The sequence below is a fragment of the Pelophylax lessonae genome (genome assembly GCF_965119305.1).
Source record: "Pelophylax lessonae genome assembly, chromosome: 4".
NCBI lineage: Eukaryota > Metazoa > Chordata > Amphibia > Anura > Ranidae > Pelophylax > Pelophylax lessonae.
In genome coordinates, this window is record NC_138771.1 from 518,988,054 (window position 1) to 519,000,327 (window position 12,274).

The 12,274-nt window shown below is 45.3% G+C and overlaps 1 protein-coding gene across 1 annotated transcript in view; it reads right to left on the minus strand.

The window, feature by feature from the left end:
- LOC309553697 (uncharacterized protein) overlaps positions 1-12,274 on the minus strand; it is an 83,490-nt gene that overhangs the window by 66,534 nt on the left and 4,682 nt on the right. The window contains exon 3 of the mRNA XM_082255069.1: positions 10,831-10,945. Coding sequence (XP_082111195.1) covers positions 10,831-10,945 — 115 coding nt within the window. The remainder of the gene's footprint in view (positions 1-10,830; positions 10,946-12,274) is intronic.

The following is a 12,274-nucleotide window of genomic DNA, read 5'->3' on the forward strand; positions in this document are numbered from 1 at the left end:
ACCTCATCTTTGCTCCTTTCAGGTAATCCATTGCAGGTGTGGATTGTGGGGCACTCTTTTGTGTTCTGGGCCCAGCAACGAGCGAGGCGACGGATATATTCCGAACTCCTTGGCTTGGACCAACATCATTTTCAAGTTTCCTGGTTCAGTAAGAGGGGCATGAGATGGGAGGAGTTGTTGCCTAGCCTGGAGAATCTGTTTGGATCCCAACCCCCTCCTGACATTCTGGTGGTACACTTGGGGGGTAATGATATAGGTAAAGTGAGGACACTAGATTTGATTTTTCAGATTCTGGACGACCTGCGCAGTCTGAAGTTAAGATTCCCGGAAATGGTGGTTATGTTTTCGGAGATCGTACACAGGCTGGTCTGGTCGTCGGGCCGTTGGCGTGTATATGGTAAAATTAAAAAAAGAGTCAATCGTGCTTTGGAAACGTTTTTGGCACAGGTGGGTGTACTTTCATACAGGCACTCGGACTTGGAGGGTGGTATTCTTGGGTTGTACCGGGAGGATGGTGTTCACCTCTCAGGTATGGGCCTTGACATATTCAATGCTAACTTGGGTTCTTTAACCACTTAACGACCAGCCACGTAGATCTACGTCGGCTGACTTTGAGTGGTTATACCGGGATGATGCCTCTAGTTAGAGGCATCATCCCGGTACCGTTGTTTGAAGCCGGCGGTCGGCTTTCCGTCGGTAACGATCGATGCGGCTCGGGAGCCGCTCGATCGTTACCCGGGGGGGCGGGAGGGGACGCCCCCCCCCCTCCCGCCGCCTTCCGCGGCTTTGCTCGGGGCTCCCGTCCGCCGGCTGGATGGAGTCCCGATGAATGCCGGAAACGGCATCGATCGGGTCTCCGATGACGTAACCCGGAGGCGGCGTCCACGACGTCACATCCGGGTTACTGTGCCGCAAAAGGCGGCAGATTTAAAAAACGGCTGTATGCAAAAATGCAGTTTTTGGCGTTTTGCATACAGGGAAGTGTAGTGGAGGGGTCTAGGGTCTTTTAGACCCTCGATCCCTCCATAAAGTGTACCTGTCACACATATTGCTGTCACAAGGGATGTTTACATTGCTTGTGACAGCAATAAAAGTGATCAGATTTTTTTTTTTTTAAAAAACCTGTAATAAAGTTAAAAAAAAAGAAAAAAGAAATAGGAAAAAAAAAAATTTAGCCGCCCCCGTCACCGTTAGCTCGCGCACAAAAAAAACCGTATACGCAAGTCGAGCCGCAAATGAAATCGCTGTTCAAACCACACATGTGAGGTATCGCCGCGATCGCCAGAGCGTGGGCAATAATTTAAAAAAAAGAGCTACACTCTAACTCAAAACTGGTAACCGTTAAATAAATTTAAAGCGTCGCAGATTGAGATCTCTATTGACCGTAGTTTGTCGCCATTCCACGGGGGGGCGCAATTTTAAACCGTAACATGTTTAGTATCTATTTACTCGGCGTGACATGTTCTTTCACAATATACAAAAAAAATGGGCTAACTTTACTGTTTAGTATTTTTTTAAATTAGTGAAATGTGATTTTTCAAATTTTTTCCAAAAAAATTGCGTTTTAAAGACCGCTGCGCAAATACCGCGTGACAAAAAATTTTGCAATGACCGACATTTTATTCTCCAGAGTCTTTGCTAAAAAAATATATATAATGTTTGGGGGTTCTAAGTAGTTTTCTAGGAAAAAATACTGGTTTTAACTTGTGAACAAAAAGTGTCCGAAATAGGGCTGGGGGTAAAGTGGTTAATTGAATTGGCCGCGCTTCGGGGGTATGGTGACAGGCAATGAGGCATTGCCTGTCTTTTGGATGTTGATCAATTGTTTTGATCTTCTGTGAATGACAACCCGAGTTTTTTATGACTGGGTTGGTCTGTTATTTATATTGATATTTATAAAGATGGTTATGTTATTTTTGAATACCAGTCAATAAAGAAGCGGCGGCCGTTTTATCCAATCTGTAGTCCGAGTGCCTTTATTAAAAAAAAAAAAAATGTGTTTTTTCATACAGGTTAAGGTATGGTATATAAGGTTATTTAAGATGGGTTGTTAGATGACCAATTCTCCTTCCTACCATCCCATATTGGAAAGGGGGCTAAATTAGCCCCTCTTTCATATGGGATGGTGGAAGGGTTAAAACTGAAATAGAGCAGGGTTTTAGTTTAGTGAATGAGGTCCATAGCTCAGCTAGTTTTCCCGCCAGGATGAGTTACCAGGCAGGTTTAGTGGGGTCTTTTAGATAAACAGGTAGTTGTCAGGCAGTTTAGTGGTTCTCTCAAGGGAATTAGCGAATGAGCCCCTCTCTCCGCACGCTCACCTCAGCCTATGGGGTGGAGGTTACCTCAGGGAGAAGCATATTTAAGGGGCTTCCCGCCCCTCAGGGGCTCAATCTCCTCATACCTTTCATCTGGATTTCCCCTCCCCCCCTCCCCTGGTTTGTCGCGGCTTCTAATAAATTGACTGGTTTGGGTCACCTCTGTTTGAGGGGGACGTGTACTTTTATTATATTGGTGATTTATGTTGGTGATGTATGGTGGATGTTGATCAATTGTTTTGATCTTCTGTGAATGACAACCCGAGTTTTTTATGACTGGGTTGGTCTGTTATTTATATTGATATTTATAAAGATGGTTATGGTATTTTTGAATACCAGTCAATAAAGAAGCCGCGGCCGTTTTATCCAATCTGTAGTCCGAGTGCCTTTATTAAAAAAAAAAAAAAAAATGTGTTTTTTCATACAGGTTAAGGTATGGTATATAAGGTTATTTAAGATGGGTTGTTAGATGACCAATTCTCCTTCCTACCATCCCATAATGGACTTGTGTCTTTTTTCAACCTGACTAACTATGTAACTATGTAACTATATACTGTATGTGATTCTGCACTTCCGGGTAGGGGGCCCACACTTCCAGCACACCTCTTCTGCTGTGATTAGTCACACCAGAGGCCGATCAGCGAGTGCTGGTCAATGGATCTCCCCTAGCACCTATGTAAACAAAGCAGAGCTCCGTCCTGTCATCAGGGATGTGGTGGATTTTGTTTCCCTGCAAAGCAAGAAATAAATTCCACCACATCCCATAGTAAAATCAGCACATTGTACACATATAAACATTGTTTAGGCATACATTTACCACTTAGATTGCCCTGGATGTTTAAGCCGTTCCTAGACAGTGTCATTGGTACATTGACAGTGCATATGTTTAGCACTGATCGTTGTATTAGTGTCACTGGTTCCCATAAAGTGTCAAAAGTGTCAGCTAGTGTCATGTTATCCATTGCTAATATGAAAAAAAAAAAAAAAATCCAATATATACAGTATCCTACAAAAGTGAGTACACCCCTCACATTTTTGTAAATATTTTATTGTGTCTTTTTATGTGACAACACTGAAGCAATGACACTTTGCTACAATGTAAAGTAGTGAGTGTACAGCTTGTATATTAGTGTAAATTTGCTGTCCCCTCAAAATAACTCAACACACAGTCATGAATGTCTAAACAGCTGGCAACAAATACACCCCTAAGTTACAATGTCTAAATTGGGTCCAATTAGCCATTTTCCCCCCCTGGTGTCATGTGACTCGTTAGTGTTACAAGTTCTCAGGTGTGAATGGGGAGCAGGTGTGTTAAATTTGGTGTTATCTCTCTCACTGGTCACTGGAAGTTCAACATGGCACCTCATGGCAAATAACTCACTGAGGATCTGTTAAAAGAACTGTTGCTCTACATAAAGATGGCCTAGGCTATAAGAAGATTGCCAAGACCCTGAAACTGAGCTGCAGCACAGTGGCCAAGACCATGCAGCGGTTTAACAGGACAGTTTCCACTCACAACAGGCCTCGCCATGGTCGACCAAAGAGTTGAGTGCACGTGCTCAGTGTCATATCCAGAGGTTGTCTTTTGGAAATAGATGTATGAGTGCTGCCAGCATTGCTGCAGTGGTTGAAGGGGTGGGGGGGGGGGGCGGTCAGCCTGTCAGTGCTCAGACCATACGCTGCACACTGCATCAAATTGGTCTGCATGGCATCAACAATATATGAATCTGTACCATCTGAACAAAACATCAAATGATCATGAGGGATGGCAGCTTCATCTCCTGTCACCCCTCATAGGATCCTTTTGATGTGATGTATCTTGAAATAATTTATATAATAATTATACTCCTGTTTACTCTGTATGTTCTGTACTAACATTTTGATGCCTCCAGTTTGGGGCTCATATCATGTGATGGTTTTTAATCATTTCATTAATAAATGTATTATATTCTAAACACTTTGGTGCCTTTAAAGTCCTTGCCTGACCTATCCATTTTTTCCTGTTCATTTGGGATGTGGCACCCAGTTATTTCTCTTTTGCCGCTCAGAATACTGCTATCTGTTTGCGCAATGTAGCTTGAATTTCTGGTCTGCATGGCTGTCGTCCCAGAAGGAAGCCTCTTCTAAAGATGATGCACAAGAAAGCCTGCAAACCGTTTGCTGAAGACAAGCAGACTAAGGACATGGATTACTGGAACCATGTCCTGTGGTCGGATGAGACCAAGAAAAACTTATTTGGTTCAGATGGTGTCAAGCATGTGTGGCAGCACCCAGGTGAGGAGTACAAAGACAAGTGTGTGTTGCCTAGAGTCAAGCATGGTGGTGGGAGTGTCATGGTCTGGGGCTGCATAAGTGCTGCCATTAGTGGGGAGCTACAGTTCATTGAGGGAACCATGAATGCCAACATGTACTGTGACATACTGAAGCAGAGCATGATCCCCTCCCTTTGGAGACTGGGCCGCAGGGCAGTATTCCAACATAATAACGACCCCAAACACACCTCCAAGACGACCACCGCCTTTCTAAAGAAGCTGAGGGTAAAGGTGATGGACTGGCCAAGCATGTCTCCAGACCTAAACCCTATTGAGCATCTGTTGGGCATTCTCAAACAGAAGATAGAAGAGCTCAAGGTCTCCAACATCCACCGGCTCCATGATGTCGTCATGGAGGAGTGGAAGAGGACTCCAGTGGCAACCTGTGAAGCTCTGGTGAACTCCATGCCCAAGAGGGTTAAGGCAGTGCTGGAAAATAATGGTGGCCACACAAAATACTGACACTTTGGGCCCAATTTGGACATTTTAACTTAGGGGTGTACTCACTTTTTTCCCTGCCTTTTAGACATTAATAGCTGTGTGTTGAGATATTTTGAGGCGACAGCAAATTTACACTGTTATACCAGCTTTACACTCACTACTTTACATTGTAGCAAAGTGTCATTTATTCAGTGTTGTCACATGAAAAGATATAATAAAATATTTACAAAAATGTGAGGGGTGTACTCACTTTTGTGAGATACTGTATGCCAAAGTTTGTAGACGCTATAACTTTTGCACAAACCAATCAATATACACTTATTGGGATTTCTTTACCTAGCAGAATACATATTGGCCTAAATTTAGAACTTTGATTTTCTAAATGTTTTTTTATTGGATATGTTTTATAGCAGAAAGTAATAAACATTGTTTTTTGTTTTTTTGTTTTTTTGTTTTTTCACAATTGTCGGTCCTTTTTTGTTTATAGGGCAAAAAATAAAAAAACATTTATGATCAAATACCACCCAAACAAAAGCTCTAGTTGTGGGGAAAAAATAACATAAATGTACAGCTTTGCACAGCCGCGCAATGGTCAGTTAAAGTAAGAGTGCAGTATCGCAAAAAATGGCCTGGTCATACAGGGGGGTAAATCTTCTGGAGGTCAAGTAGTTATTGTGATATAACATGGGGAAATGTGCATGTACTGCAGTGATGTACTTAACATTTTTTTTTTTAAATGTACCCTGACACACAATTTAATGTACCGCTGTCTTTAAAAGAAGAAAAATACATCAACATATACAAATACCGAGGCCCCCTATGCTACTTCAAACAGCACAATCGATTTTTCAAATCTGTTCCAACTCCAGCTAAGGTGTGTGTATGGTATGTGGAAGCTCAAAACAATTTTTCTCTTTCGTTCATTGACGGACACAGCTCCTTATCTTCTTGAACATTGGGTTATACTGCCCCCTACAGGAGTAAGACATTAGGCAGAAAAAAGCCTGACTACACCTATGGGGCAGTCCCAGGGTGTATACTCCCACTACAATAAAACAACAAGAGAAGGGCGCACCGACCTTGTGCATTATCACCTAAAAGTTTATTAAAATCAAAGAAGGATAGCGTACAATATACTCACAAACGTAGCATATGAACAAGCATATAGGAAATGGGCACCGCTCGCTTCCAGGACACTTCTCTACTGCTGGATAGCGTGATGGCGTCCTCAAAACCTGATGTGGCTTACGCGTTTCGAGGGAGGACCATCTTCCTCAGAGCCAAAATCGTTTTCTTGTAGTGCCTTTTGGATACCCTTGGTCCTAAGGGGGGCAGCAACACCACTTCATTTATGTCATAAAACCGCCTAGAACATTCACCTTCCCGCATACCACTCAAGTGCAGGAGAGATATTGTTGTTTTTTGGTATACTCCCTGTGACAGTATTCACCGTCACTGGAATTTAAAGACAGATAAGTAATGGTTTGGATTGCTTCATATTTGCCAGCAATATCTCCATATAGGAATATAAATATTTATTCCCATTTGCCATGAAATCTGTTCTTCCTAAATGCTGGGTATATTACATATCTTTCAATGTCAAACAGGTTTTCCTTTTGTTGTGTATTGGGAGGGAATGTGGATTGCCCTTTTGCATTGTTACATGTTAATGACCTCCCATTGTTCTGTCTGTCTGCCTTAAGAGAAACTTATAGGTATGTGGATTGGATTCTAAGGGGGAGGGGGGATTGTCCCACATTGTATATTTTGTACACTGTATGAGAGTTTAAAACTCTGTTCCTATTGGATGGTGAATATTATGTTCAGTCTTCAACAAGGTCCATCTGGATGGTAACATTGTGGGTGAAAACTGTATACAAGTCTTGTTCAATAAAGTTGTTCTAGAGTTCATTCAACCTCAATCTAGAGTTCTGTCTCTTATTGGGGGAATCTGCTGCAATGGATTGCTATGGTCTTCCATACTCCCTTAGAGAATCACTGAGCTCTTGTAAGAGCTTGTGTAAGGGCTTGTTCTGCTGCACTCTCTGGGGAAAGAGAGGTTCACCCACAGGAACCTGGAGCCTTGTCGTAGGTCCAGGGTGGGTAGGAGATTGCGAGACCCTAACTAAGCTGCGGCGGTTCGTGGGGTCTGAAGTGGTTACGGTGTCTGGTGGAGTGCTTGGAGCCCTCGGGAAGGAGCATCTTTCAACGGAGGTACCTGGTCGGGGTGCCCTGTTCCGTTACATTGGTGGCAAGCGGTGGGATGGCGTCCTAGTGTGAGGAGACGCAGCTCGGAGACACCGGTAACGTTATGGAGCGAGCTAACACCCGTGCAGCGTTCCCATATGAGGAGGAGTTTCTCTGGAGGTTGCAGCAACACTTGGTCCAACAGGATGGGCCTGTATCAGAGGAAGCCATACTGGACTGGAGAGATGCCACTCAAAAGGAAATGTGGTATGAGGCCTTAGAGGATGTGCAGTGGAGGCGGAGAGAGAACCTTCCCAGCGAAGAACAGCGGTTCCAGGTATATGTTGCCCTGCAGTTACCTTTCCTAGGACAGAAACCCCTGGATGAGTGGGTGACGGAGCTGTGGAACCTAATTTGGAAGGAGTTGTGGCTGGATGAAGCTTACCGGGCACTAAAGTGGTACGCCACCCGGCAGGACCACTGGATGGCTGACAACAATATGCCGGAAGGTGAGGACTATAGTGGGCCGGGCTTGCTGTGGGAGGCCTTTGAAGAGAGGGACTTTGGATGTCCAGCAGAGTTTCGGCGCTGGGAAATCCAGGACACCAGGGAAGCCCTACTGGATCTCCCCAGAGTGGATGACCTGGTGTTAGACTTGATTCATCTGGTCAGAATGGAGTGGGAACTGGAGCAGGACTACCAACGCCTGCTCTGCTCCATTCCACCCCAATCTACCCTGCAAGCAGAGCCGGAGTCCTGGGTGGCAGATCCAGACCCACAACCCTTGAGTTGGAGAGACAGTACAGACTGGTGGTACTTGGAAGACCCACCGATGACAGGTGGAGATGGGACCGAGGTCTCTCTACCGGCCCTACAGGGAGGCTGGGCAGCCGGCCCAGATTTGGCCTAAATATATGACAAAAATTGAATATATTGGATATTTTTTAACTGTCAAAGTAGAAAATGTCAATTTTTCCGCAAAATTTTCGCTCTTTTTTTATTAATATCGCATAAAATGAAAAGCGCAGAGGTGATTAAATACCACCAAAAGAAAGCTCTGTTTGGGGGGGGGGGGGGACACAAATTTTGTTTGGGTACAGCGTTGCATGACCGCGCAATTGTCAGTTAAAGTCGCGCAGTGCCAAGTTGCAAAAAGTAGCCTGGACGTAAAGCAGGAAAATCCTCCAGTGGTAAAGTGGTTAAACATCTCGTGAGGGCGCATACGACCTAGCCTCAGCCTGAGTCGCAGCGTTCCTCCTGGTCAAAAGCCCCCCCCTTTTGGAGCGGTGGTCTGTCAGGAGTGGTGCCAACCCTGTTGCTGGTATGGTAAGTAGCTTTCCCCCCTCTAAACCTGGAGGTTTTTGGGGTGAACCTGGGCCCCTCCCTGGGGTGGTTGAACCCGTCGGGTTCCCCTCCTTCCCATGCAGCATCCCCCCTCCGCTTCTCGGTGGTCCTCTGCGGACTTGTTACCCCCCATCTGTCCACACCCTCCCTCCCTTCCCATGGGTTGGTCATACCTTTTAGGTCGGTCTGGGGTGTGAAGCTGGCGATGGGGTTTGGGGGGAGATCGCTCCGCCGGCGACCGGACGATCAACCTTCGGGAGGGGGCAGCACCTGGTGGGTGCTCCTGCCAGGGCCTCCCTTCCTGCTTGGATTGTGGTCAGCGCTCCTGGGGTCCCCTCTGGGCCCCCGGGAGCCGCGTGGGGCTGCCATTTTCTTGTGGCCTTTTGTGCTGTAGATCGGCGGCCATGTTGGTGTAGCCTCAGCAGCCATTTTCTTGTGGTTTTCTCATTGAAAATGTTAAAAACCATGTTTTTGAAGCTATATGATGGTGATTTTGAGGGTGGGAGCCCCTCCTCATCCCTTAGTGCTGCCTCCTGGATCTTTCTCTTCTTGATTGCCCCATGGTGTGCAGTTTTCCTGGTGCTGTAAGTGCCTGATCGGTGGTGGTGGGTCTTTTTGTGGGGTTTTTTCTCCCTCTCTCTGCTAAAGCAATGGAAGTGCACTGTACTGTCTTTCCTCCAACTGGGGGTTGAGCCGTGCCTGGCCTTGAGTACCATTCAACGTCCATTTTCTTTCACCTTCCATTGGCAACACACCTTGGTGCGTACCTTTATCCAGGGAGTTCGACACTTGGCACCTCCACATTGCCACCGTGGGACCTCAAACTGGTGCTGTCAGTTCTTCAGAAACCTACCTTTGAAAGTCTTCAAGAGGTTCCCCTGCTTACTTTGTTTCCCCGGAAGGTGGCCTTTTTGGTGGCTATTACTTCTTCACGCAGGGTGACGGAGCTGGTGGGCGTGGTCTTGTTGTTCACTTTACCTGGTGGTTCACAGAGATAAGGTGGTTCTTCGTCCCTGTCCGTCTTTCCTTTCAAAGGTCGTCTCTGATTTCCGTCGTTCCTTTCAAAGGTCGTCTCTGATTTCCATTTGAAGGAAGACATTGTGTTGCCTTCCCTATGTCCCAGGCCTAAACATCCTAAAGAAATTGCCTTGCATTCCCTAGATGTGGTTCGTGCAATCAGAGTGTACCCAGCAGCTACGGAGTCTTTTCGGAAGTCAGACTCACTATTTTTACTCACGGATGGACCTCAGAAAGGGTTGGCTGCTTCTGCTGCGACCATTTCCAGATGGATCAGACAGGCAGTGATTCAGGACTATTCAATTAAGGGTCAGGTTCCCCCTTTCCCTGTTAAGGCACACTCTACTCGGGCGCTTAGTGCCTCCTGGGCCTTCTGTCATCAGGCCTCAGTGCTGCAGGTTTACAAGGCGGCCACATGGTCATCTGTGCACATTTTCATAAAGTTTTATAAGGTGGATGTGTTGGCATCTGCGGATGCTTCTTTTGGCCGCAAGGTTTTGCAGGCTGGTGTTTAGAGGGCCTGGTCCTCTTTGAGGGAGTATTGTTTTTTTCAGGTGAGCTCCAGTTGTTTATGGTTGAGCTCCATGTTATCAGGTTGGCTAAAGTTTAGCCTTGGGAATTTTTTCTTGCTGTTCCCCCCCTCATGTTTGACACTGCTTTGGAACGTCCCAATGGTTAAAAGGATAAGGAGCTGTGTCCGTCAATGAACGAAAGAGAAAATGGTATTTTCGATTTTTCCGTAAAATCTATTTCTCTGATCATCATTGATGGACACAGCACCCACCCCTCTGCGGAGTTGGCTTTCTTCTGACACTGCTTGCAACAAAACTGAGTACCTATAGCTGAGAGTGGGAGTATACCCCCTGGGACTGCCCCATTGGCGTAGTCAAGCTTTTTCCTGCCCAGTGTCCTACTCTTGTAGGGGGCAGTATAACCCAATGGTCAAGCAAATAAGGAGCTGTGTTTGTCAATGAACATCAGAGAAATTGATTTTACGGTAATTCAAAAATCCCATTTTGACTATTCCAGGAAGCCATCTCCTTTAGTGTGACATATTATAGTGGCATCAGACAGTTTTACTGTAACATGCCTGACAAAGGCCATCGTGTTCTCAGTTGCATTGGTCACGTCATTCACAAAATCCCAAAGCGCAGTTATCTCCTGACTCTGTTGAAAGCCATGTTCAAAACAGTTCCAAGATTCAAGAGAAATACCTGATATTTTGAGGATAGGGCATTCCATGTGTAATAATAGTGCTCTCCAGTGCCACAACAGGCCTCCCCTCTGCTAGCGCTTCTTCCACACTGGGGTGTATTCTGAATGTAGAACCTGCATGTGCACCATAGACATTACTATTAATAAATAACCATTTAATCTGTTTGGAAAAACATAAACTGACATAAAGCTTGTCAGTATGTGTGTGCGTGTTGGAAAAATGTTCACAAAAGAGAAAGAAAAACTCGTCAGACAAAAAGATGAATAAAACAAAAACAAAAAATGGATTGCTTTCATTGCTGTCACGATTGCAAAAATCTCTCTTTGATTTGTTCAAAGTGTATGTATAACTAAACAACATTTTTTGATAGAGTGGGGAAGGATTCAACTCTTTTTTTTGTGCCACCTGTCTCTTTGAAAATATGTACATGTCCCAGAGATGCAACAGCAAGTGAAAAGGAAGTTCTATGATAAGTAAGGGAAACTCTGCTCTTAGACAGTTGTCACCAGAACAGGTGTAACCTATGGAAGATTTTCCCTCTTTTACTGTTCTGAAGACAACCAGCTTTAATGATTCATCATAAAATCACATAAAACTGCCAACACACTTTGAGGCCTCAGAACACTCCTCCTTCATTAAGGAGGAAGTAAACCCAAAGGCATAATTTGTACGTATAGGTAAGCCTATCATAAGGCTTACCTATAGGTACTGTAAATATCTCCTAAACGTGTACCGTTACACATGCACATGTTGGGATATTTACAGTTATGTGCTGGGGGCTAGTTGCTGGGGGCTGTGTCATGTCCTTATTCATACATGAATGAACAAGGACATGACATATTATGACAAAACACAATTAGTTATTAAAAAACATATTGCAACAATTTACACACACAAATGCACATACCTTTTCTACTTATTTTACAGACTGCTGGTGGTTACTGCTGGCGGTTACTGCTGGTGCGGTTACTGCTGGCAGTTATTGCTGGCGGGTAATGCTGGTCATGCAGGTACTGCTGGTCATGACGTCAGGTACTGCTGGAGGAAGCAGCGGCTGCAGTAGAGCGCAGAGCCGCTGCTTCCTGTATGGCTCCTTTCACAGGCGGAGGAGGGGTGCATTTCATATCACTCTACCTGTGACAGAGCCAGAACTATACAGGAAGCAGCGGCTCTGTCACTGACTTCAGACATCCTAAGTCTCCCGCGGCAGCCGGGAGATCGCACGGCACTTGCAGCCTAGTGCGCTCCCATCCAATGCAACCTAAACAGTGTCCATCCAATACAGCTTCACCAGTGCATGCCCATCCAATGCAGCCTGATCAGTGCCCATCCAATGCAGCCTTACCAGTGCATGCCCATCCAATCCAGCCTGATGAGTGCCCATCAAATGCAGCCTCACCAGTGCATGCCCATCCAATGCAGCCTGATCAGTGCCCATCCAA